At 41.7% G+C, this 26219-nt stretch overlaps 1 protein-coding gene across 5 annotated transcripts in view; it reads right to left on the reverse strand.

Annotated features, from left to right (window-relative positions):
• The window catches only part of MCF2 (MCF.2 cell line derived transforming sequence), a 57542-nt gene that overhangs the window by 7032 nt on the left and 24291 nt on the right, over positions 1–26219 (reverse strand). For 4 of the 5 annotated variants that reach the window (XM_027465293.3, XM_072043130.1, XM_072043131.1 and 1 more), the window contains 23 exons: positions 25553–25669; positions 23229–23378; positions 20322–20446; positions 19736–19850; positions 19230–19349; positions 17858–18049; positions 16553–16744; positions 16231–16402; positions 13196–13284; positions 12526–12614; positions 12229–12295; positions 10246–10361; positions 10062–10131; positions 9597–9689; positions 9186–9278; positions 8502–8627; positions 7467–7688; positions 3799–3891; positions 2736–2814; positions 2132–2195; positions 1763–1869; positions 1574–1686; positions 1182–1294 (listed from right to left, as the gene is read on the reverse strand). In XM_027465293.3, the coding sequence (XP_027321094.1) occupies positions 1182–1294; positions 1574–1686; positions 1763–1869; positions 2132–2195; positions 2736–2814; positions 3799–3891; positions 7467–7688; positions 8502–8627; positions 9186–9278; positions 9597–9689; positions 10062–10131; positions 10246–10361; positions 12229–12295; positions 12526–12614; positions 13196–13284; positions 16231–16402; positions 16553–16744; positions 17858–18049; positions 19230–19349; positions 19736–19850; positions 20322–20446; positions 23229–23378; positions 25553–25669 (2717 nt within the window). The remainder of the gene's footprint in view (positions 1–1181; positions 1295–1573; positions 1687–1762; positions 1870–2131; positions 2196–2735; positions 2815–3798; positions 3892–7466; positions 7689–8501; positions 8628–9185; positions 9279–9596; positions 9690–10061; positions 10132–10245; positions 10362–12228; positions 12296–12525; positions 12615–13195; positions 13285–16230; positions 16403–16552; positions 16745–17857; positions 18050–19229; positions 19350–19735; positions 19851–20321; positions 20447–23228; positions 23379–25552; positions 25670–26219) is intronic. The other variant, XM_027465292.3, reaches the window with a different exon arrangement.

Raw genomic sequence — 26219 nt, forward strand, 5'->3', positions numbered from 1 at the left:
TAAAAAACCTACCTTGGGAACATGGTTGCCTTGGGCCCCTCTCTAGTTAATTGAGGGGAACAGTCTCTCCAGAGCATGAGTTACCCTACCTGGAACCTGCATCATTCCCCAGAGACACCTGTTTCCCTCCACTGGCTGCTGATGAAGCCAAGGACAATTACTTTCCTACTCCTATAGTGAAATTTGTGCTAAGAAAAAAGCTTGGTACAAGAAATCTTTGCCTGGCACTGGCCAAAACTGCCATGAGAGGTGGTGAGCATTCACCAAAACTGAGATGCTTTATATCTTCTATTTGCTAACAACAAACTGAATTTCCCATGAGGTGTAAGGTTCTGTAGTTATTGGCCAGGAATCCTCCATGGGGCAGTTGTATCTGTGCATTTACAGGCTAGGCCCTGCACAAATCTGATTCAAGTAACTGCTGATATTGCCCTTCCGTCTCCAGAAAAAAAACAATGGTGTGCTGAACTCTTGCACTCAGGCCTCAGGGAGAATGTGCAGGGCTGGCTGAGAACTAGAGAGCTAGTCAGAAATCAGCCTGAAAAAGAACAACAGGCAGGAATCTCAGCCAAATTGCTGGAAAAATCAGAAGAGGGCATGCTGCCCTCTGAGACAGTGAAACTAATGGTTCAACAGGCAAGACACGGCTATGGTAATTTCCCAGGCAATGCTCCCAGCTATAAGGAGAGAACCAGCTGTGAATTGCTATCCTGCAAGCCACAGCTTTAAATACAACTGAAAAATAGTCTGCAGCCATTAACCAGTTAGCACTGGTTCAATACAGCCGTTTGAGGGAAGAAATTGTCTCGTAATTACTCAATATTGCTATTAATAAACCCAGATGAACAAAGCCAACAGCTGAGCTGGGGAAGGCGGTAAGTGGACAGAGTTCTCACTCAAATCATCATTTTGAGCTAGAAGAATATGACTGGGGTTGTTAAGAAGTTAATACAACAAGGCTCACCCAGACACCCATGGCAAGGGAAGTCTAGACATGTTTTCCAAGGCTAAACCAGTGTGTATGGCCTCTAGCCTTGGCAAGGGAATGAATTCTCTAGCTTTCTGGAATAGACTGAAACCTAATCAGAAGCTGCAAGGAGTACACAATCAGGCAGGCGAGGCTGCATGGCACTGCCTTCCAGGCTTGTAGAGATAAGGCAAAGTAATCCTAAAATACCTACCACTGTCCCTCACCATCTTCATGCAAAAGCTGGATTTCATCCCCATTTTTCACCAGCAGGTCCTCTGATCCTCTCTTCTTGCAGTCTGCAAGAGCTTTATATCTTCCTGGAGACTGTAGTAAAAAGAAAAAATTATCTTACTGAGCTACATTTGATATCATCCAGCTATTATTTCTGACTGCCGCAGGGAACACGATAGAGCACTAACAGCTACCTTAATTAAAATTATTTCAAGAAACTGTGGCTGAGACATCTCCTCATTCTCCAAATTGAGATATGGAAAAACTGAGACATGGAGAAGATACACCCATTATCCAGTGAAGCTTAGCAAAGCAAGACAACCAAAATCAGCAGCACCTCCAGCTTTGGTGCTACTGCACTCCTGTACTAACCAGCTGGTTCCCTTCCTCCTCCTCGGTGTCCGAGCAATTGGACAGGTACTGGTTACCGGACCACTCCTCTAGCCCCTCACAGATTTCCAGGGACTGTGACATTCCTGGCCAGCCTGCAAGATAGCATGCAGCTCAGGTTGGGGTACCCCAGAGCCTGCAAAGCACCCCAAAGGAAGGGGGATGCCATACTTCTGTGGGGCTTGCTCTGGGGAGACAGGAGCACACTGTCCAGTGGCACTGGGCTGGTGCGCTCTGAGTCATTCTCTTCTGAGCTTATGGAGGCTCTCTGCTGCTTTCTGAAAGATTAAAAAAATAAATAAAAAGTAGAATACATCGATCTGAGTTTTAATTTGTAAATTAAATCAAACTCCATGAGGCTTTGTAGAACAGGATTATAAATAATAAGGGTACTTTCTAATATATGCTTTTATAAATGTAAAGGATCTTAGTGACCAGTTTTGACTTCTTAGGGTAGGTAAAAACAAGCTGCAGCTCAGGTCACGCTGCCCAACAAGTGCTCCATGGTGCTGCCCACCTGGGGCTGTTTCTGGGACTCACCCGTCACTCAGCTGGGAGGAGAGGTGGAGCTGGTCCGTGCATGAGCCAGGTTGCTGCTTCTCCACTGTAGGGAGGTCAGACACCAGTTTAACATCTTTTTTTTTATTATTATTAGCAGCCATCACACTTGAAGCATTATTTTAAAAGCAAGACCTTTTGCAGAACTCTAGTGATTATTGTTTAGAAAGAACCAGACCTAGACACTATTGCGAAGCACAGACTGACTTATGATTAAGATGGTATGTTAGCACAAATCCAATAGCAAGCATGCCACTGAAGACTATGGGACTATAATATGCTTAAAACAAGGCATCTGCTATGTATCTTGTTGAATTAAGCCTATGAGAACAAATGTGAAATAACCTCCCATGGTAACGACAAAAAGATGTACTTCTGTAACTCATTTCTACGTGAGTACCTGGCCTTTACAGCTCTAACTTACGTTATTTCCCTGTAATATAAGACCTCACTCCAGTATTCTGCTACTAGGCTTCTTCTGAAAATCAATTCTCTGGTGAGAATTAGTGGATTTGAAGATTAGTAATGTGAAAATGGGAAAAGTCTGCTGCAGAGTGAATGCCACAGAGAAATTGGTCAAATGTACCTTTTATAAGCTCCTGCTGCTTGAACAAAATTTTTCTTATTTCATTTAACCACGCCATCTTCAGATCTACTGTTTGAGCCTGGAAAAAAAGAAAATTGTCTGAATTTTGAATTATGAATCGCCATTATATTGTATGAATAGAATTTCACTTTTCAATGCTGCAACTATCTGAAATCTTCTTTCATCCAAAGCCACCATTAAATTTAAAACACTCTCAATCTTTAAAAATTGATGACCCCCACTACATCCAGGCAACACAGTGAAAATGGTGGAGACATCACTACAACACAAGAAGTGCAGGCAAAAGCACATTTGAGCTTGTATCTTGTCTCTTCTTAAAAACATCCAAAGGGTCAGACCTGCCTTTTGAATATCTGCATACTCTGCTACATACATCTGCTTTATGAATTTAAGTTGCCTACTGTGTTGTAACATGGAGAAAAAAGCTGGGCAGACGACTAATTCAAAAAAATGTCAACCACCAATATTTTCACAACAGGTTTCCTATGAACACCTCATTAGGCAAACGTTTCACCTTCATAAATTTCTATTCAAAATGCTACAAAAGGTGAAAAAATAAACAGAAAGAAATTAGGCCAATCAGGCTCCTATTTTGTAGATGAGTTGAAATACTACTGGAAATAGCACCACAGAGGCCATGCTTTCGCTCTGGGAGCAGTTCTGACATCTAATTGTAGTGGAACATGTGGTTGTGTTCATTAAAGAATGAGGCCCATTTCCCAGCTCAATTCATGTAAGCTGTTAAGCACAGTAAAATGTTTTTTGTTTTTTTCAACTACTGGCCTATTTGAGATTTCATCTGGAATAAAAGGCTCTATTTCCAAGGAGCAATTCTGTCTCCACTTTAAGATAACTTTTGCAGTCCTAGCCTGGACACTGAGGGGCAGCCACTTGGACAGCTCTGTAAACACAGGCATGGTGAAAAAGGAAGAAATACAAGCTAAACGTCTGATAATCTTATATCACATAAAGATCAAAGAGTGATGTTTCTGTAACACTGTTACAAGGATGCACAAATATTGAGATTCTTGAAACTACAAACCTGTACAACGTATACTTCTTCTCGTCCACTATACCAGATTTCAAATTTTCGATGATCTCCTTTCACATTCTCAGTTATTCCAACTGCATTCATCTGCAAAGAAAAAAGAACAAAAAAATTACACATGCTACAAATCTTTTCCTCTTACTTATGAATCTAGACATCTTGCAACATATTAAACAAATCTATTTTCATCCAATTTAACACATTTCATCAACTTTAATTTCAGTAGCAACTCAAAGTCATTATCTGACTTATTCCCCCCCCCCTCCCAATGTTCCATCAGTTTGCTGTATTTGCAAAAGCTTTCTTATACCATCCAATAAACCTGAGGGGACTTTTCATTCAGGAATCCGTGGAACTGAAAATGCATGTCATACCTCTTGCAGCATAAAATTTCTCGGATGAGGTATATGAAGCTTTATAAACACATGGTGCATTATTTTTCCACATACTTTATTTGTGCTGCATTATTCTTTATTTACTTGCTGAATTCGGTATTCCATTCTTTCATTGATCTTTAAAAAACATATGTGAAGTCTTTAGCTCCTTCAGGAATTTCAGTTCAATGTCTTTTATCTCTGACCTTTCAATGTAGTTGACACATTATTCCCAGGTTTTCTAAAGAAGGATTGATTTTTGGATATGCAGACTGAGCTGCTGTAAATCTGGCATTGAGGAAGCAGGCAGATTTCAAGCTAGATGTGGCTGAATGTCGCTGTATGTAGGTACCCATTATCACAGCCCACTTTTGATTATTTGGATGGAAGTGCCAAAGGCACAAACAATTCAAGACCTGCACAATGTGACCCAACTGAAACAGTAGCTCAAACTATGATTAGAGACCAAGAAATTCTTCGGTAACAGGAGACCTCTGACCCATCTGCTAAGCATGCCATGCATTTACTGCCCCATTGGCTTTGTAAGCTGAAAAATACCTTAATTCCCAATATTGCATAAACCTGCTTCTTGTTTAAAGCATAGTTTGCTAGAAACTTATCACTGATTAACAGATGGTCTAGAAAAAGCTAAGTATCCCACTCAAATGTTTTAAAACAAATCTAATAATAATGGTATCATATATCACAAATTATTCACCCAGACTGTATTAGGTAAATCCAGTATAAATACAAATAAAGCCTTAGAAAGAACATCTGTTAAACACTGCTGTTCCTGTTTGTTAATGTGCATACTCAGAGCTTTTTGTCTGAAAGGCTGGAACATTTACAGATGGGTTCACCTAGGCAAACTCTTTGTGACTACTTACTTTTTCAAATGCTGGTACCCATTTTTAGTGACTATGAACAGCCTCAGGAAAAAGGAAGCAAGTTGCTAATTAGCTTTCCTCATTTCTTCACTGGTATAAACAGAGCTCTTCTGAACTTGTGAGAAAGCTTTTGCCTCCAGATTTATAAAGGAAGGGCACTGAATAGCAATCAGTATTTCCTTGTCCCTCTTTGCCTTGCAGCTCTCTCTCTCATGCCAGTCCTGCACATTCAGGTTTCACAGAAGTCTAGAGATCTGCACTGATGCTCAGGACTGAGATTGATTGCAAGAGTGTGACTAAAGCCAGAGCCTGTTCACACATTTACAGTTTTCCACATATCCATTTCTATCTTAAAATGAACACATTAAAGCCTGCAGAATAGTCTTGTTATGAGGGCATGAAATTTTTGAAAAATTTTGGCCCCTGCAGTATAGTGCTGTAATGCTGCAGAAAGCCAGATCGGGCTCTATTCTGACTTTAAGAAAATGCAACACTAAGATGTTGAAAGGGCAGCCTAGAGAGTACCTTATCCAGATGCTGCAATTTTCAGTTCTGTGCAGCTCTTTTGGCTTGGTGATTCATACGGTGCCTGCTCTAAAAGTGCCCAGGCATCAAGATATGAGAAATTTCAGATTATCTACCTCGAGGATGTGAAGGAAAGTGCCAGGAATAGATATATTTAAGGTCTGTTCATTCATATTGGTGTATTTTATAGTTCTTTTTCCTCCCCCTGAGCAGGATTTACTGTCCCTTCAGCTGTGGTTCACTGCAATGCAGATTGAGGTGGGTTAGAGCTTAAAGCTCTGGGACGGCATTCATCTGCATCAGCTTCCACTGTGACCAAAGGCAGACCGATCTACTTCGCACTGTAGCGAGTTATGAACCTATATGATGAGCATGTTCTAAGTTAGGGAATCTCAGCTGAAGAGATATTTGGCTATTTTATATAGCATGTAAAATGCTATCCTGGGGGGTTTTGTTTATTTGCATGCTTGTTTTGGGGAAGTTTTTTGTTTGTTTTTGTTTGTGTGTGTTTTTTTGTTTTGTTTTGTTGTTTGTTTGTTGTTTGTTTTTTACAGATGGCCAGTTACACAACTTCTGTGAAACAGCTTTATTTCATGCTGAATCTCTGCAAAACATTCTTGCAATTAAAAATAATTCCCTGATACTATTACCAATCAAACAAATATCAAGTTCCAGAAACATGACTTTGCCCTCAGGTCAGCAAATGCATGTGTCGGGAGATGTACATGTAACACTGCAGCATCCATGTATTCTCTAACCCCAACTTAGCTTGGCAACCCAAACAGCTGAAAAATGAGCTAGACAAACACTGGCCAAATCAACTGGACTCCCTTGGAATCACTTGGCAAAACAAGTACTACAGGGAAAGCAAGCTCCCCAGAAAGAAAGTGATGCTGTTTGGGAAAAACATTTAAGTACTTAAACATATGGCCTGGGACTTGTTTTTAATACATAATTTGTGATGCGCACTGGAGCTGAACTTTAACACCTTTGAAGGTATTTGACTACTCCTAGCATCTCTCTCCCCAGACTCCATGGAGGTCAGGGGACCCGCAGCATCTCAGCCTGAAGGCTCAGCCTCTGAATGCCCACTTTTCCACTCTCTCGTACACCTACATTGTTCCTTTATTTATCAAGAAAAATAAGGCAGAGTACTGAGACAAAATGCTCATGTTAGAAGGGCTCATCACACACAATATGCCAAAAGGTCTCTTTCAGAGGAGCAGTTTGTGATTTTTATTGATAATAGTTGGCATTTATACACTTGGGACAGTTGTTTATGTTGCTCATATTTTGCCAGAGACTATTCTCTTTGTCTAATAATTGTACTTTTAGCTGCAGCTAGGACTTGCTGAAGGAGAAGGGTGTGGGAGAGGAAGATGAGTGATCCCCATCCTCCTGGCTGGGGGACAGGGCTCAGCAGCAGCCAGGCTCCTGCTGGCTGTGCAACAGGAGGATGCCAGCCCAAGGGGCCTCCTTGGAGACTGGGGGCATGAGGTGCTGCCTTACTGTCCCAGGCTGCTGGGGAAAATGTCAGGCCCCCCCAGTTTCCTGACCTCACTCCCAGACCTGGAAAGTGGTGTAGGGGAGGGAGAAAGGCACATTCCCATCCCTGGGACTTGCCCACAGCACTGCTTCCCTGGCAGATGCCATCACATATACCACTCAGCCCATGTGCTCCCCAGCTGCTGCTTCAGCTACAGAAGTCCTCACAGCTTATTAAAACCACCAGCCTTTCAAAGTCACTTCCATCTGGGGCAATATAGTCCTTTACAGAAGAAACCAAACACTGTGTTAGAGAAAAAATACTTTCTGGGTTCACAAAGTTATCAGCTTACAACACACATGGCCATGGTCCCAACGAGAAAGTCCTTACTTTCAAAAAATGCTTAAAACTGTAAGATGAAGTTTTATCATATCCATCTCCATGATCCTCTCGCTTCTTGCAGAAGACCAAAGCTTTCTCGTACAGGAAGAGATGCCTCTGCATTGGCTTGAACCTGGCAAGATCCTTCATTTTTGTTGGACCTTTTCGATGTCCCGTCCAAACACTGAAAGATCCTTGCATTAATACTTTCCCTAGTTCACTCAAGTCACCCTGGTGAAAATATGGAGAGAAAAAAAAGAAATCAATAAGAGGATTGTCCAAGCAATGAAGGGCAATGGGGCCAGCCCTGTTCCAAGGCACACCACTCTAAGAATAGGTCTTCCTGGAAAGATTAGATGATCTTTCGGGAGTAGTGGCGTGGTGCCAAGGGGGAAGAAGAGGTCTCAGACACAGGCCTACAGCTAGTCTTTTCAAAGAAATACAAGTCAATAATTTAAAGAACTAGGAAACTAAGAAAATTTGGCAGCTCCTACAAGAGTCCAGGTCAAGGGCTCTGGACAAACTAATTTTGTGGGAGAGGACAGATGAGAGTTGGGCCTAAACTGAGGTCTTGGAGAATGGGAAGAAAAGGGCTCTTCAAGGAGGACAGGACTGGGACCGGCAGCTTCGCCATATCCTCGTCCTTCCTTGAAGCTCTAGGGAAGACAATCACCTCAATGGGTAAGGATCAACATCAGCCTCAGGGAGAATTTAATTAAATGCTGAATAAGAAATGCTATGAAGATACCCTGGCTAAATCATAAGGTGAGCCATTAGAGAACTAAGGTGGATGATGGAAAAATGCTCTCAGGAACCACAAGGTGGCAAGTGTGGGCACCATGCAACTCCATGTGTTGTTTGGATGCAAACAGTTTCCAAAATCCTGAAATCAAATGGAAGACTGTCACCTGTAAGAGCTTCCTGATGCTATTCACTTTGTAACTGTTCTAAAGTAGTTTTTAGCTCATACATTCTGGGACACTATCCATTTCCAGTACATCATCCAGCATTGTACAAGGTTTCTTATTACCCAAATCTACTCACATCATATCCTGTTATTGAAATCTGATGCATAGAGTCATTGACTGACTTTAGCAAATCCAACATTGCAACCAGAGCTTCTTGAAGTTCCTGAACTCCATCACAGCTCGTGCTGTACTTTAGCAACTCCTGAAAATAGAAATGCAAGAGCACATGTTTGCACTTGAACAAAGCACACGTTTTTCCATCTCGCATGAAGTTTCCAATGCCCAAGAGCAAGCTGCGCTCCCTGAGTTTCTTTCTTCATATGTCACCAGAAAGACTCATTCTAAACAAGTCAGTATAAGGTGTGGAACATATCTATGAGGGAGGTGAAGGGGGACAAGGATGAATGCATTAAAGATTATGGGCGTTGCAGCGACCCAAGCAGGAGACACATTGGTATAGTGTATTTCATTCATCATGCTCTTACAATCATCTCTGGTTCATTTTTCTTACAAATGCTTCTGTCATTCTGCATCTCTGGACAGATTCAGTCCTTCTCCCCATAAAAATGACTTGTTAAAAGCACACATTCCTTTTTCAGGTATGCGATTTTCATCCTCACTGAATGTCACAATGGAGGGCCAAGTTATGCAATATTTAATCTAAGGCTTGGTGCTGATTTACAGGTAACCTTTAATTGAAAAATAAAATGGAAAATAGATCTATCTCCCAATGTCTTTTCACAAACAACTTATGAAATACCTTCAGAAGTAACTGGTATTTTGTCAGGCGCTGCACTGGCTTGAGCAAATAGGAATCCAGCCCAAGTTTGTGCTCTAATTTTCTTTGGCACTCCTGCAACAAAGGACTCAGATTAAGTAAGTCAGGTGCTAACTATAAATACTTATTCCAACAGCATAAGTGATATAGATTGAGGACTTCAAAGGTTTCATGTCAAAATTTCCTAAAGAAATTTCACAAAAGCATGTAAAATAATATAATGAATGGTTGTGCTTTAAATTGTTTGTGTACAATAAACTCCAACTGCTATTTTTGTCAGGATTCCATGCAATGGTAAACAGAATATGCTGCAAAAACAGTGCAATGCAGAGGACAGTGTTTAGGACAAGTGTCCCAGGATAATGCCTGCCTTGGTAGGAACCAACAGCCCACCTGGAAGAAGGTGCTTTCAGAGCACTGCCTCCACAGGGACTCCGACCGGGGCTTGTTCTGACAGTATTTCTCATACATCTGAAAATCCTCTCGCTGTAAGGAAAACCAAAATGCAAGTTAGAGTCATGCATGCAAATCTGCCAGGCAGCTAAAGAGGGTGAACACCCAAACTGCAAATTTGCTTTTATCTCTGCTGCCAACTGTAACATCTGAAAGTCACAGAGTTTGGTTAAAAGAACCACTGCTGGGAACCAGAAATCTCCTCACAGCAAACCACGGTGTAGCCGTGACTGCTGCTTTCCCCCATCTGCTGCTGTCCACACAGTTGCATTCCCTGCCTTGCTGTTGGTATTACATATCAAAAGCACCTCACTCAGCTGACACAACTGAGATGTTGCAGAGTGCAAAGCACAGCAGAAACATTGGCCTTAAAGTCTGCCTTATATGTGAAAATGAGTCACCAACCCTGTCTAGGAAACAAAATCCCACTCTCTCGGGTGCTCCCAGGCAGCTTTCCAAACTGTGCAGGAAAATTCTGCAAGAGACAGGGGAAGAGACAAAATGCAGCTGTGAGCAAGGTACTACTTGGGTAGTTAATCATTATAAGAAATCAGTGTGGCAAAGAGGAGGAACAGAGCCAGCATCATACTTGTTGTGGAAGTCATATATCTCAGGCATGTTTCCAAAAAGGACATCCTTCCTGTTCCTCAAGATGGGAGGCAAGAGAATGACCATGGCGGGGTTGTCCATCTCTGCTCTGTAGCCCTGCAGGAAGCAAAAAAGGTTCATCACTACATTTTTAAGGCCTTGTGAGCAGACTTTCAATAAAATATACTTTGTTTCAAGTTTCAACATCCCTTTTATTTCTGTTTTTGTTTGTTTGGTTTGTTTGTTTGTTTGTCTCTCTAAATGCCTGTCTTTTAGCACATCATGCCTCAGTCCATGGGCATTTGTGGGCTGTGGACGAGCTGGGGAAGGGCTCCCATAGGGTGGGAAAACACCACAGAGATGCTCTCTGTTCACAAAAGGCAAACTATTGCCACTTTCTGCTCACTACAGCCTGACTACAGGAGAGAGGTCCTGAAGGAATACTTGTCTGGGTTAAATGCTTCTGCTGTTATGACCATGGGACACAAGTGACATCGTGTTTGTACAGAATGTGCAGTTACAGACACTCTCACGAGATCTGGTTTACAAGGTGATTTGTTACAAAGCAGAGATGGCTTGAGATCCTATACCAAAATCAATGAGTTTTTGCTTTAGCACAAGACACACTGAACACCAGGATCTCACTGTTCTTTGATTCTTGCTGCCTTAGGATTCCTGTTCTCTCGCTCCACCTGCCTCTTGAAATCACAGCCTCCCAAAAAATGAGCCTCTGCTATGTACCAGGGAAGAGCTGTAAGGGACATTATTACACTACAGACTGCTGGGCGGAACTAGGAAACAATGCAAAGCTCCCTGCAGGAAAATCACATTACTACACCAATGCAAAAACAGGTACCAGATGTGGTAAATAACCTAAATGTAGAACAGGGGGGAGGCAGAGTCAGAGCTCAGGACTGTCTCTGCAAAGAAAACATCAAAAAGCTATTGGTTCCAGCTCAGGCAGATAATTCGAGTCACCAAGTGCTGCACAGAAGTGAGGTCAATTTCACACAAGTAGCGTATGTTTGCAAAAATTTATTTAGTATGTACAGCATATCTTCTTTGACTTTTCTAATTAATCTCTTATCCTAATTATGGTTGGAATCAGTACTCCCTCTACTAAGCAGGCATTCTGCAGTTGATTAAGAGTGCAGTAGAAGATAAATATCTGGAAAAGCAGTCAGTCATTTATATTTAACCACTGCAATGAGGCTTCACTCTTTAAAGGAAATGCTATTTTCAGAAAAGTTAAGTCTACCTGTAATTTTTTTTTCTATCTGGACTTGATAAACACAGCAATAAATCTGCATACCTGCCAACTGCTTTATCACATCAAGTGTGGTTTAACAAAATAAAAAACAATCAGTGCAGGGCAATTATGTACAATTACCTGCAGTTGAACAGATTTACATGTTGTTTGCTCTTGAGTCAGAGGAATGTAAGGGAGAAGAAGTAATTAACAGAGATTTGTTTTGGTCATCAGCAAGTGTCATTGTGGAATAAAGTACAAGTGTCTAAAATGGCAGTACAAGAAATTATAATCTGGTTTCTAAACTAAGAAATGTGCTTTATACATTCACAAACCTCACAGCACTGAGAAAGAAACCTTTCAAAGATAAAATACAACTTTCTTTCTTTCTTTCGTCTCCAAAAGGTAAAAGAAATCAGGGAGCAGTTAAAAATACCAGCTTTTTGTACATTTTTACAAGCACTGATAAAACTAATTACCAGTGCATTTGTGTACAAACAGAAGGCTTCTTCCTTATTCTAGACGAAAAGTTCATCCTGACACCAACTGTTCCTGCAGATGCCTCCAACTCAGAAATAAATGGGAGAAAACTTGAAAATTCATGACTGGCTGGGGATCTGACAGTTTGGTAGAAACCTGTCCCATCACATTTTTGCTTAGTATGACAGAGTGGCAGGTGCCCTTTTGTACAAATCACCAGGGAACAGTAGTGAGCAATCTGAAGAAGTCACTCACCGTCAGAACAGTGAATAGCTCCTCTACATAAACTCTCTCCGTTTCTATAAGCTCATTTATGACATGGCTATAGCAAAGAAAAAAATAGAAGTATATTATTTCTATGCCTGTAAAAAAAAGCACAAGTAAGCTGCAGTTAAACAAGCCCAAAACATACTGTGATCTCATTAACAACCAATGTGGGGACGGCAGAATAGGCAAAAGGGCAAGAGGTGACATCCAGGACCAGATGGATGGTGCATGAGCTGGCCACAAATAGCCATCATTTTGAGTGATTTAAACAGGGTGAAAGCTTACCCTTTTAGTATATCTAAGTTGTCATCACTGTCTGAAATAAACGATTGTAAAGAATTCCTTTTTTCCTGATAGTCATGCATTACTTCAATCTGGAAAAGAAATGGGATAAAAGAAATGGGATGCACTAGAAAAAGCTGCAGAGAAGTCACTGCAGGGGCAGGATGAGCCCAGCCCTTGACGTATAGGAACGTTGGGGGGGGAAGGATGAAATACACTGCCTTTTAAGAAATCCTTTGTGCCACAGAGCTTTAAAAGGGCATAGCCTATATTGGGTAGCCAAATATTCCTAGAAATTACTCTGCTACATAAAATCTGGACATACTGGCAACATTCATTCATGCAGAGACCAGGGAACAGGTTCCCCAGGGGAAATATTTCCAGATGCAGAGTTTTCCGGACAGACATCACTGTTATGCAAATGCAGGCAATAGCACACAGGAGATCAATATCTGTGACTTGGAAAAACAATCCAAGACCATCTAAGATGCTGGACAAATCAAAATAAACCCCAGGGATATGAAAGTGTAAATATTATTTAAAAACAAACAAAAAAATAATATTAAGGAAAAAAAAAAGGCTTAAAATCCAAAGTGTGAGCTCAATTTTTAGAAGGATTTCAACTGGGATCTTAATCTATGAAACTCGTTCAGATTTCACTAATAATTTTTACCTTGCGAGAACTTGGAGTTTTTCTTGATGTTTTCTTCCCAGGGAGAGACAGGTCAAATGAAAATTTCAAACTGGAATTAAAATCCACACCTTGGGTAGAGAAAATAAGAATTCCATAAGGTACTTTTATAGCGATGGAGATGATTCACAGAGAAACTAGTAAGTCACAAAGAAAAATGGGATACATTTTAGGAACAAGTGATTAGTTAGCTAATACTACAAGCAAAGTGACAAGGCAAAGGGTATCTCAAACAATGATACTGAATACCAAATAACACAGGTCACATGGATAGACATAAAGGCCATAAAGTAAAATCTAATCAGAAGAAACAAACTGTACATTTTTACCAAAAGGGAACACTGTAATCAACATCTAACGAAGTCTGTGAAGCTTTTGTGATAATGATAAATGTGTTTAATGATAAAATCAAATCAACTACCAGAATACCACCTAGTGGGACACTGTGTTAAAGTCCTTTTATTAACAGAGGATGAGATGCTCAGCTGATATAAACTGTTTGAACAGCGCTGATGCAGAAGAGCCACGTTTGCAAAGCAATGAGCAAAAGATGCAGTGAATGAAATAAACAGAGTGTAATGCAAACTGAAGTGGAAAGCAGACACCCCAGCTTCAGATTGTGCTGGTTAAATACAAACCATTACATATCATCACACCAACAGGGCTTTACACCCCCACTTGTGAGCATGCTGAATGCAGAAGGAGCGGACCGCTGGAGAGCAGGTCGGAGATGTGCATGGGATGTGTCCCACCACAGACACAAAGACCCAAAAGAAGCCCGGATTTTCCAGCGGTCCTACTGGGAGACACCCACTGGGAGCACGGATAAACAGGGCAGATGAGAGACCCATCAGCTGCAGCTCTGTTTTGCTGGCTGGGGAGCTCCTCCTGCAACAGAGGGACTTTACTACAGCTCTCAGGCTCTGCTGCAGCCTGCCATACCGCTGCCACACACCTCACTATGTTTTACGGCTCAAGATGGGGTGGGTTTATTTCTTTTTTTTCTTCCCCCAGAAAAAATAGGTTTCAAAGTTAGAACCACAATTAGCAGCTAGGGCTTCAAATCCATGGCAAACATGAAAGAGGAAGTGTCTGTCCTCAGACAAAAAAAAAAAAAAAAAAGAATAAAAAGAAAGGAAAAGAGGACGGCTGTAACATGCTCAGACGTGGTTTGGTTTCAATCCATGCCATAAAACTCACACATCTCAAAGCACTCCCGGTGGAGCCCAGCATGCATCTTTGACACTGCACATCACACCAGCAGGACTGCAGCCTTTTGATGTTCTGTGTCAAACGGAGGCCTTATTAAAAAGCTCTCTTGGCATGATTTATGCAGAGAAGGGCCTTTTGTCTTTCCCCTCTTGCTGGCTATGCTCATTTCAACATATTTCATCACTTCTTTCAGGAATATGATTAATGGAGGATACCTGTGCTTTGCAGGTGATTGAGTGTCTGTGCTAAAAAAGCAAGCATTACATAAAGGTGTATCAAATAAGATCAGCCAAGTAATGATGGCCTCACAGCATCCCATGGAGGTGGCCATCCATTTACCCCTAATATTTAAATCACAGATTCCTCCTTAATACTTTCTTGTGTTTAGAAAGCTGAAAAAGTTCTGTTAGGGTAACATTTTAGTTTAAAGACTTGGAACTTTTTTCCTGTTTGAAAGGGGTTCAGAGGGCAGGGAATGTGGTACTGGCTGGAGAAAAAGAAAATCTGAGATTGATTTGCTGCACTGGCCTGTGCTCCATCCCACTCCATCTACTTTCATTTCCACTCCTCCACCAGCATGGTTATCTACCTTAGTAGCTCCCTGAATTGGAACCACTTTCACTGTTTTCATAGCACCTACCACAATCCACCATAACCAATATTTATTAATTCATCGTAAACATATTTGTATTGCAGCAAATCACCAGTGTTTAACAGTTTTATGCCATCACCTAAGTTAATGTCCCCTAATAACTTAGCATATCCCTGATTTAAAATATGTGAACATTACTTTAAAATACTTCTGAATTCTGATACATACAGGGCTGTTAAGGATGGAAATTTTAATGTTATCAATTAAAGCTAACATTGTGCCACATCCCATTAACAAAATCAAGGCAGAACATCCAGTGACATCAGTTCAATCAGAATTGGTACCTTTATGGGTATTAATTACTCCATAATTGGGATTTAAGGAAGACATTCTCAAAGAATCAAAGGGAGTTAAGCATCCAGCTTCTCATTTATGTTCATGAGATTTGAGCTTCTCATTTCTCCAGGCTCCTCTGCAAATGTCAGTCTAATTTTATGTCAGTTCCAGCTCAAGACAATTATGGAGATTGTCACTGAGAATAGGTATATAAATAGGCTTTAGGCTACAGAATAGGCTAAAGAATTTATACTACTTTTTCTCTTTTTGCCCTGCACTACTAATTTCCCAGTTCATACCAGTAAGATGCTCAGAAAGCAGAAGATGCACTGCTTACAGCTGCCTTTTTTCACTGAGTAGAAAGTGAAAACAAATACCAAGCAACAAACACCTGAGCCAACCTGAGCTGCAAAATGTGTGTGATGCATTTCTACAAATGGAGCGCAAAAAAACATCGCATTCATTTTATCTACTCATCTTTCTCCTTTCTGCGTGGTCATCTCATAAAAAAAAAAATATCCTAAGAATTTTGGAAGCTCTGATACTTCACAGTGTGGAAAAACAAGCAGCATCTGAGAAACTGCTCAAGCCCTTCTTGTAGCTAGGAAGTGCAAATGAAGCTAGCACAATGGCACAGAGCGGCTCATGACCAACTAGCCCATCCATTCAATATTTGGGTTCCGCATCTATTTCCTCACACAGAAATGGAAAGCTGAACACAAACATTTGAAAGATAATAGATGATCTCATACATTTATAATTGCAAAACTCTGTATCTGCCAGAGCAAGGGCTGGTTGGCTCATCAAGTTGCGTTACTCTTCCTAGCTGAAAGCAAAATTACTATCTGAAAATACCATAAACTTGGAGATATTTTACCATGTTTAGGAGAGAATAATGGTGATTTTGATCGTGGAGGATTTTCTGGCCGAGGGGCTACTAACTGGACGGGACGCACGTGTTTATCCAATAGCTTCTTGAAGCAAGACTGCCGATTCTCAAACATGCTTCGAACATTTTCGAGTTTGACCTGCACTGACTGTATCTGGCACTGTAGAGTGAAAAAGATTTCTGTGATCACATAACTACTGTTATTATGCACTTTGACCCAAAACATAGAACTATAAAACTGACAACACAGCAACACAGTCTAATCTTACTTTTTACTTATGTAATGAGGAATCTGGGGGGGGTTGCTTACCTTTAATTCAGGTGTTAAGACTGACTCAAAGTCATATTGTAGCGCTTGGGGATCATAGTTTAAGTATGATGAAGAGCTTTCTAGAAATCTTTCTATGTCCTGGAGAGCTTTCTGAGCACCTTCTTTAGACTGGCACTTGTCCATCTGCTGGTTGGCGAGCAGGTAGGCACCCTCATCACAGCACTGCAGGGCCTGGGGGCAAACACAGGGAGTGAGACTGTGAGCCCCTACTAAATCAAGGTACTCGTGAAAAGTATCATTTACTGGATCTCAATATTCAACATGGAGATGATCGGTACTCATAAATACTCATAATAGTCAAAAAATGTTTAAAAGTAAAAATATGGATTTTAAACCGGTCTACAGTTCTACGTGTAATGTAACTGTGGTGGTGTGTGTAGGAGTTCGGCTGCCTAGCAAGGTAAAACCATCACAGTAACACATGCAGGTACCAGATGAATGCCAGGCTTGGGGTTCAGCCAGCCCTTGCACAGTGGCACACACTGGTGCGGAGAAGATGCTGCAGCCAGGAACTACAGAGGACTCCAGTGCAAGGGTTGTTAGCAGGCAGGCAGCAGGAGCCACACTGTGCTCCAGCAGGACCACCAGCACCATCTGGGAGCACAAGGAACCCAGGAGAGGACACCGCCCTGCAGCAGAGAGGCTGCCAACAAATCCCTGCAGATTAATGCAACGTTAAAGTGAAGAACACAGGAAAAAAAAAACAAGTTCCCTAATCACCCTAAACAGTGAAATGGAACAGGGTCAAACTTCACTGCTTCTCTCAGTGGCCTTAAGCATACTACAGCTGTGTGCCTTCTGGCCTAATTAACATTAATTTCCTTAAATGAATTTTTTATGCTGATTAAGATATCAAAGAGTGCTGGAGCCACATGACTCCACTTCCACACTAGCACACAGCAGCTGCGTCTATCTACCTATCTGTCATCTTAGTTTACAGTCAGCTGTGTTCATTCTTAATAAATTGTTAATAAAAAAGAGATAGTTTATCTGAAAACATTACCTCTATTGCACTGGGTATGGAAACCTTGAAAGTCAATTGATACACCAACGCTCCATGAAAGCTAATTTTTGGCGTTCTGAATTGCCCTCTGGAGATGCTCACATCTTTCTACTGACAATTCATAGGACCAGCAGACACCTGTTTGCTAACTTAGCGAGGAGCAAAGCACTTGTCAGCCTCACAGTGGAGGAACACTTTCCTAACATGAACTGCTGAAGTGAAGTTGCAAATTTCAGATGCTAACCATCCACTTCCCAGGGCACCAAATCTCTGAGCTCTACCTGCTGAAGGCGGGTATGAAGATCCAAGGTCTTCTGCAGTTGCATCTGCTTCCTTTTGATTTCATCAGACAAGACATCAGAATGGTGCCGCAGCTCGTTGCATTGCTGGCAGATTAAGTTGAGTGCGTAGTGATGATTTGCTGCTAGCTGGTGTCCATGTAGTATCACAACCTGAGCCTTCCCTATCAGATCCTTTAGTGAAAGGAAGAGAATAAATTGCACACTTACTGAAATAATGCCAAAATACCTACATATAACAACATGCACTTGCTCTTCTTACCAGATTTCAGGTACGCATGGAGATGACTGCCATTAGGAGTAGCCAGAATGGGTGGCTTATGCAGGATAAAATGGCACCCATCATCTGGGAAAAAAAAACTTTTGCTATCCAAAAGGAGGATGAAGAAGACGACAGTATTTCACCAAGCCAGCAATGCTGCAAATGGCTGCTGGCAACGTATAGCTGCCATTTCCAGGAACTGCATTCTAAAAAAAATGTAGCTGATGTCCAGTTTAGGCACAATATGCTCATAAGCATGAAAGGGAATTTGAGCAGCTAGGGTTTGTGGTGAAAACAAACCAGGTTCTTTACAGCAAAGCTTGATGCAAAGAACACGCTGTCTTGTCTGCACTTCCTTGTCAGCGTAATGGTTACGTCTTCACCAGGCTTGGCTTTCTGCTGAGGCTGCTTCCCTGTTGCACACTATCTGTCAGGCCTTTTGTTCCTCCTCACTCTCTCAAGAAAATTTCTTCCAAATGGCCAAAAGTCTTAGACACCTCCTCTCCCATGACTCCCATTTTCAAAGGAACCTCTGGGGGTTGTGCCCAAATCCCTCACATTCTCACTGCCCCGGCCCGCTTGCCAAGCACCACCTTTTGCAGAAGTCACATCCTCAGTTTGGCGCCTGTGAATCATCTCACTTCACCGTTCTCTCTGCTACATCTCTTAGCCTCCATCCATATGTTACGTTCAAATTGCAGACACTTCAAGATAGCAACTTTTTTGCCTCTCCATGTGCCTGGTAACAAGTCTGCCTATTAGCACTGCTAAAAGCACTTAACATATAAATAATTCTTCTTCCAGCTCATTAACTCCCACGCCTCCCCTATGTTCAGACATTTATCTGCTCTGGATTTTCGTGGTGGCTCAGCAATTTATTTTAACTGTGATAATTAAATACCCTGTTCCTGGTTTTCAGCGTGATCACAGTGTTGCTGCACAGAACAGAAAGACATGAAATCAATCCTGTCTTGCAGCCACTTACCAACAAATTACACCAGAATCAGGTCGTTTTAGAAAAACACCTACCACAAACATAGAATGTGCCTCTTTTGTTTCATTAGTGTATCTTTCAGTGGTAGATTGTCTCACCTGAGCCATACCATCAAAATGACTCAAGTCCTTGAGCCTCTGTTTCACTTGTGAGACACTGTCTCCAGTGTCGGGCAGTTCCGCCTGCTGACCCATTAAAAATTCAATGGCATTCTTGACCTAGACATGAAAAAAAAAAAAGACTGCTGCAAAATTATACAAAGCACAGACAGAAGATCATTCTCAGACCAAAATTAATCACACTTTAGCTGACTGTTAAATCCAGTAATAAAACTAGTGTCCAAGAGCTAATTTCTAAATTCAAAGATGCTTCTGTCAGCTAAATCTATGTGACTGCAGGGCAGCGATACCTAAATTAGCTCTGAATGAAGCACAGTGGTTTTCCCAAGTTAGCTAGCGCTGCTATTCATACGCAAGGAGCAGCAGCATAAATTAAACACTCAAAATAAAAAGCCAAAAAAAAAAAAAAAAAAAAATCTCTCCCTTTTCCCCTCCTTTTCTTCCCCAACTACTTCTGCCAACAGAAGTAGTGCATCTGATCATACCTCTTGAAAACTTTGCTCAAACTTCCACAGTTGTAAATATTGCTCCATTTTTAACTGATGCTTTTCCCAGAAACCATCAAATGCAGTCTCCATCTCACGCAACTGACCAAGTAGCCTTGAGTACAGAAAAAGGACAGGATTAGAACAGCTTGTAAAAAGAGGACAAACAGATGGGCAAACAATAGAAGATCATCTATTCAGGACTCCATCTCTCAGGAGAAATCAACAGACATGCATATATGGCTTGTGAAGATCTCAGAGACTTTTCATGAAATCACTTCTGCAGACAACACTATCTGGTTGAAGACGTTGTTGCCATCTCTGTTTTATCAGAATAATATCCGAAAGCCTTGCATGGGAGAACCCTTCATCTACCCCTCAGCCCCATCATATAAATTCAAAAAAATATCAGATTAAGTCCAAGGTGCTTGACAGAAGTTATCCAGCAATTCAGTGGGTCTGGAGCAAAACTCTGATATTTCTGTCTGTACCTTTTTGATAGATTACCTAAACAACTCATCTGTATTCAAATAAATTGAGTGTTTCCATTGAAAAACAAGGCAAATTAGCAACATGCTGCACTCACCGATTCACAGTCTCCCAGTCCCCAGGCCTCTCGCGGTGCTGCTCCTGACTGCATTCACCCACCTCAGGCTCTTCTAAACTGCTTAAAAGCAAGTTTCCTTCTTTTGTGACTGCTGTAATATCTTCCTGTATAATGCAAAATATTTCTGGCTCAGGTTATTTCTGTGAGGTAAGGGTACGTCATTTCACATTGCTCTTGCCTACATTTCCCTGACAAAAAGCAGAGCACTGGTATCCATCAGACCAAAGGACTCCCAGCAAACATTTTAGTTCCCTTAAACCTTGGAGCTGGGGGAGGCTAAACTATGAACTCGTCACCATGCTGGCTGGGAATCGGCATGCATAAAAACATGAAGCCATAAAATGATTCAAGATGCCAGAGGGCAGCATTACTACCAGTCTGTCTTGGTGAGCAGGACGGTTTATCTATCTACTAGTTCATGTTTTCAAGAAAGTATTTCTGCAGGTTAGGAATGTGCTTTTCCACCTAGGTCTTCATAGGAGGTTGCTAGAATAGCATCCCATAGTGGTGTAATGCCGGGACAGAGACAGAGCCTCTATGTAGAGAGGCAAATGAGCAGTTTCAATGTAACCTACGCTTAGAGAAAATTCAAAAATGTAGTGTGTTCATCAGTATCAGATGAGGCACTCTGTCCTGCCATGAGCACAGCCCCAAAGCAAACACGTGGCAATTTATTCAATTATTTTCAGAAAGAAGAGACCATACGCAGAGATGAGAAGGAAGCAGAAAATAGATGTGGCTGATGAACTGAGCTGGAACAACCACTGAAAGAAAGTGCTGCTTCCTGGAGGAGAAAGAGTCCATCCCAGACAATGACCAGATTTCTATTGCAAGACAAACAATGGCAAAACAACTTTTGGGATAAGATTCAGAAAGCATCGTCTTACTTAAACTTCTGCCTGCCCCAGATTGCCCACAGCAACCTAAACCTACGAGCATCTTCAGGGCAGCACAGCCTTCTTCCAAACACAGCAGCCCAGGAGTAGATGGCCATGGCCAGAAGAGATTCTCCTCTCCTGCACATGAAGAGTCCACTGCCAGTTTCCATCCCTGTCACTAAAACTTCATGGAAGATGACTGCAAGGAAAAACAACTAATCTTTTTGACACTACCATGCACAGCAGACTCAAAAGAGGAGTTGCACAGTATTCTTTAGACCATGGGGAGCTGCTCTTTCATTGTGTTACACCTCACTCTCAGACACCAAAATTCTACTTTTGATTCAAAGCCTTTCATTATACGTCAGACAAAGTAGCTGAACTCTCAAACAGGTGCTAACATGATTTTGTCCCATTCAGTGTATTAAGGAGGTTAATTTTTCAGTTACTCTGTTTAATTAATTTCTGTCAATTCTTCATTATGTTTTCAACTAGCTTCTGTTCAGTATCACAGCTACATAAATTATCCTGATCTACTCATTATTTGAATTCAGGAATCAGCTGTACCAATCTTTTGGTTGTAAAGAGATATACAAAGATCCCATGTCTTGCTGTCACCACAATCTGTGCAGTTTCTCATCTGCTTTCATCTTTCATGGTTTTAGAAGGAACAAAAAAAGAAAAAAAAAAGTCAATGGAACTGATTTTAGTCGGAAGCCAAAGAATGTTTTTGATATTTTAAATTAATAGATGAGGCATTAAAAGCAACAGATGCTTTGTATTGAGCACTGCTGTGCTTTATATGCAAATGAATACACATGACATGTTTTATTTCACCACAGAGAAACGTATATATTACTGATTTGTTTATATACAGGACTAAATTGTGTAATCCATATTTCCTCCCTACGCTTTGGACATAATCCTAAGCACAAAGTCTAAGTCAGTCATACACCAACATACGTAGCAGCTGTTTTATGACAACTCCGTTCATTTCCAAAGAAGAAATAAAGGACCTCTCATTATCTATAATCTCACTTCCTGTACATATGTGCATGCCCATACATACATACCTACATACAGAACCCTTCGGATGTCATTTAGCATATTTCTAACTGGTAGCCTCCTGGGAAATCACTGTCACTTGGACGACAAATGATTATAAATGAAAACAGATACACTTATTTGATTTATGTGAACGCATCCTGCCATAAAGCAGAGGACCTCATTCTTCAACTGCACAGCACTGCTATTAGCACGAGAATCATTTAGAAGTGAGGGCTTGGGGACGTGCCTATGCTGTCCCCAGAAAGATGCAGGAGCAGCAAAAACAACAGCGTGATAGCAGCAGCTGGCTGCTCTACAGCTTCCACTAAATCCTATAAAAATTTAATCAGTCAAAATAATTGAAAAAAAATATTAAAATATTAAAGAAAAAATGTTGTTTAATATGAAACATGAAGGCTCACAGGGGTCACGTAAGGAGTGCTCTGTACTGTACACTCACAAGAAATCTTCACCTTGCATGCTCTCAGTTTCCTTAAGTCCCCCTGGGGAAGCAACACACAGTAAGTGTGCAGCCCTGCGTGAAGGTGGAGGGAGCTGGGGACAAATCATCCCTCTAGACCTGCTCATGGTCTCTGCTTGAAACTTTATTCAGCAGTGGGAATGAAGTGGAGGGAACCCCAGCTGGGGCAAGCAATGAAGCCTCCCAGCTGCCTTGCTGCCAGAGGGGCAAGCAAACCCCAGAGGAGCTGCACATTTTAGACATCGTCTTCTGTATCAAGTAAGGAGGCGTCAGCTGAGACTGTTTTCTGGATGGTAATTTACTTGAATGCATGACAAATGCATGTATAATATACAGACAGTCATGCTGTTTTATTTTGTCTGTCAACACATACACATGCTTGGGAGGGATGGAGGAGCGGGCATCAAACACAGAGGCAGTCCAACCCCAGAAATTCCTTCGTGCTATGCAAACAGCGGCTGAGCTTGTGATGAGACATACCTTGAGCTGGTAGTACTTTTCAGTGCGCAGGGCCAGGATGCGCTCAATTGAATACATGTCGTCTGGTAGTTCGGTCTCTGCCAGCTCCGTGCCAAAAGATTGTAACATCTGCGCAATTTCCTTCACAGTTAGTGCAAAGCTCTCTATTGCCTGGTGGGAGACAATAACTGCAATCAGCTTGGCATTTGGGATATTCCTACAGCTCGCTAAGAGTGCACTAAGAGCCAAGGCTGCCGGTGTGTCTAGCAGCCTGCTCTTGAAGAGGTGGGTGGGAGGTCCACTGCTGATGCATCTGTTCTGTGCTGTGGTGTGCTAGCTAGTGGCCACCAACACAAGGCCAGATGGCTTTTAACACTGTCTGAATCCACAGCGGGGACTTAAATTAATATTGGGGACAAATATCCCATGCTTTTTCTGCTGCCTGTTCTTGTGCACTGTGAGATTTTTCCTACCATGCTTTAGAGGTTTATGGCAGAAACCTCTGCCATAGGATAAGCATAGGATCTGTCTTAAATATTCCTTTTCTACCATCATTCTCCTCTGGTTAACCCACACCTGGAACCACCTCCAGACAGAAGGACTTAAGGGATGCCTTTGGCTTCCTGCTGATGGATGTTTTCAGATCTGCAAGCCAAAATAGCAGGTTACATCATAGCCACCTCATCCACAGCTTCACCAAGAAGACAAGGGACATCTGTCCAAACAACTAACCCCAGCTTTCCCTCAGGCATGGGCACAGACTTGCCACAGCTACGTGCTGTTAGGATGGCAGAGCTGCCCTGGCCCCCTGGTGAGACCCGTCCCCATTTGGCACTGTGCACCCCCAGCTCCTGGTGAGCTGCAGCCCCAGCGGCAGGGAGCTAAGCCGTGCACTGGAGACAAACTGCAGACACTGACATTGGGATGGAAATGAGTGCTGCTGGGAGCTGTGCACGCCAGCCAGATCCCACGCTGCAGGGTGAGGTGGGGCACTCCCAGTCCCGTTCTTTGCTCTGATCTTCCCACTGGTTACACTAAAAGGAGAGGGCGAAACCTCTCGCTGCCTCAGCTGCTACCAGACGGTTACATCAGTGAGGAGCTGCCCATCTCCTGCTCAGCTGGCAAAAAATTACCGCTTTGTGGCATGCCTGGAGGGTGCTGTGTGATACCCACCTTCCACAGCCATGCTACATGACAAGTGGCACGGCTACAAAAACAAATGGTCACCCCAGACTTGAAACCCTGTCCATCAGGAACACACAAACAGCTTTGTCTCTACTTTTAGGAACAGGATAATATACTGAAACATAAGTGACTGCATTTGTATTCCATTTAAACAGCATGTATTTCCCTTGGAAATTTCAGGAAATGTTTTATGAGCACCTTATAAGGACATTTTAGAAGATGTTTTTAATATGGACACTTAACACACACAGATATGTTCTAGAAGCTCATCTTTTTCTTAGATTAACCCTAGCATTTTTGTCATTCATTTTGTCACTTCTGTCTCAAAGTGTGAGAGCTATGTCATTGTCACTGTAACACATTGTGCAAAAGAACAAAACTAAGAGCCAAAAATCTTAAAAAATCATGAAAGTGGCAATGCGTCAGTGCAAATTGGCAAAAAGTTAATGGCAGAAGCAATAACTTGAACCATTCCAGCAACAACGTCTTGGGCTTTTGTCTTCATACTGAGATGTACATCCTGTTGCTGCAGGACACGGGGCACAAGGATTAGTCTAGTAGTTATCTTCATTGCTATTTTATTACCAGTAAAGGTAACTGGGAACTCAACCTGCCATTAATCTGATAGACAAACTCACAGTAAAAACTAAGAACGTAGAGCAACGACAGAAATGCATGGCAAGATGCAGCTCAGGAAATTAAATGACCGATTCCATGAACATCCTGGCAACATTAAAGGAAAATTCTTGCAAAGGAAAAAAAGAGGGAGAGGGGTGTCTGAATTCAGTATGCAGACAGCATTCTTACTGCCCTAGATCCCAAACACATTTGTGGTATTAATCACATGAAGCAACCATTATAAAAAAAGCCTATTTTGTATCTGCCATTAAGGGAAAGTTAATAAAGATTTAAGATGACATCTTTCAGTAGCCGCTTCAAAAGGAGCCTAGGGGAGTTCACCATCCAACTCCCCTATAAATCCATTAAGGCTCTTAACTCCGCCTGACACCTCTGTAAATCTTATCAAGGAAACATAATTGCTCCAGGGGGTTACTTTTAGCTATGCAATGCTCATTGCCTTATAGGAAATGTTTAGCATGTTCAGAAGGATCAGTGGATCCTCAATGCCCAAGCGCCCAGTGCTGAGCCCCAGTACGTACAGTCCTGAAGATGACCCACTCGCTGTGGCAGTATTCCAGGGTGCCTCCGAACTCTGGGGTCAGCTGCTGTTCATCAATGTACGTCAGCAGATCACTAACTGAGCTCAGCATAACCACCTACAAACAAAGCAACATCATGAGTTGGCTGATCACTTCCACCTAGGCAATATACAAAGCAAGCTTAGAAATATTTTATGTATCTACAAATTGGGTTTGCTCTATATATTGTTCTACAGCATGGCTTTCTTCTTATGCTTATGGCTTAACGCAGCTTTTATTTTACATGCGTGACCATTTTTGTAAGCAAACCCTGATCTCCCAGGTGCTTTCTTCCTTAAATGAAAAGTACAGTGAGATGCTGCAGTACCTAACTGCCCATCAGAGCTGAAAGCAGAAGAAATACAGGTTTTTTCAAGAGATAACCAGTAATCTGGAAAAATACACAAATTTTACTACATCACAAAGCACTGGCCAACTTCACCTAAAAGCACAGTTTTTAATATGAGTTTCTGTGTGTCTTGATCTTTCTTGTGATAAGTCATGAATTTTCAAAACTGTGGAAGTGACAATCACTCTAGAGTGAAAAATACAGTTTGTAAAAATTGTATTATTTCCTAAAGGAAAGTATTTGTTTGCTTTTTGGGTTTGTAATTGTGTTAGCCTTATG

The sequence above is a fragment of the Anas platyrhynchos genome, chromosome 10, assembly GCF_047663525.1.
Source record: "Anas platyrhynchos isolate ZD024472 breed Pekin duck chromosome 10, IASCAAS_PekinDuck_T2T, whole genome shotgun sequence".
Lineage (NCBI taxonomy): Eukaryota > Metazoa > Chordata > Aves > Anseriformes > Anatidae > Anas > Anas platyrhynchos.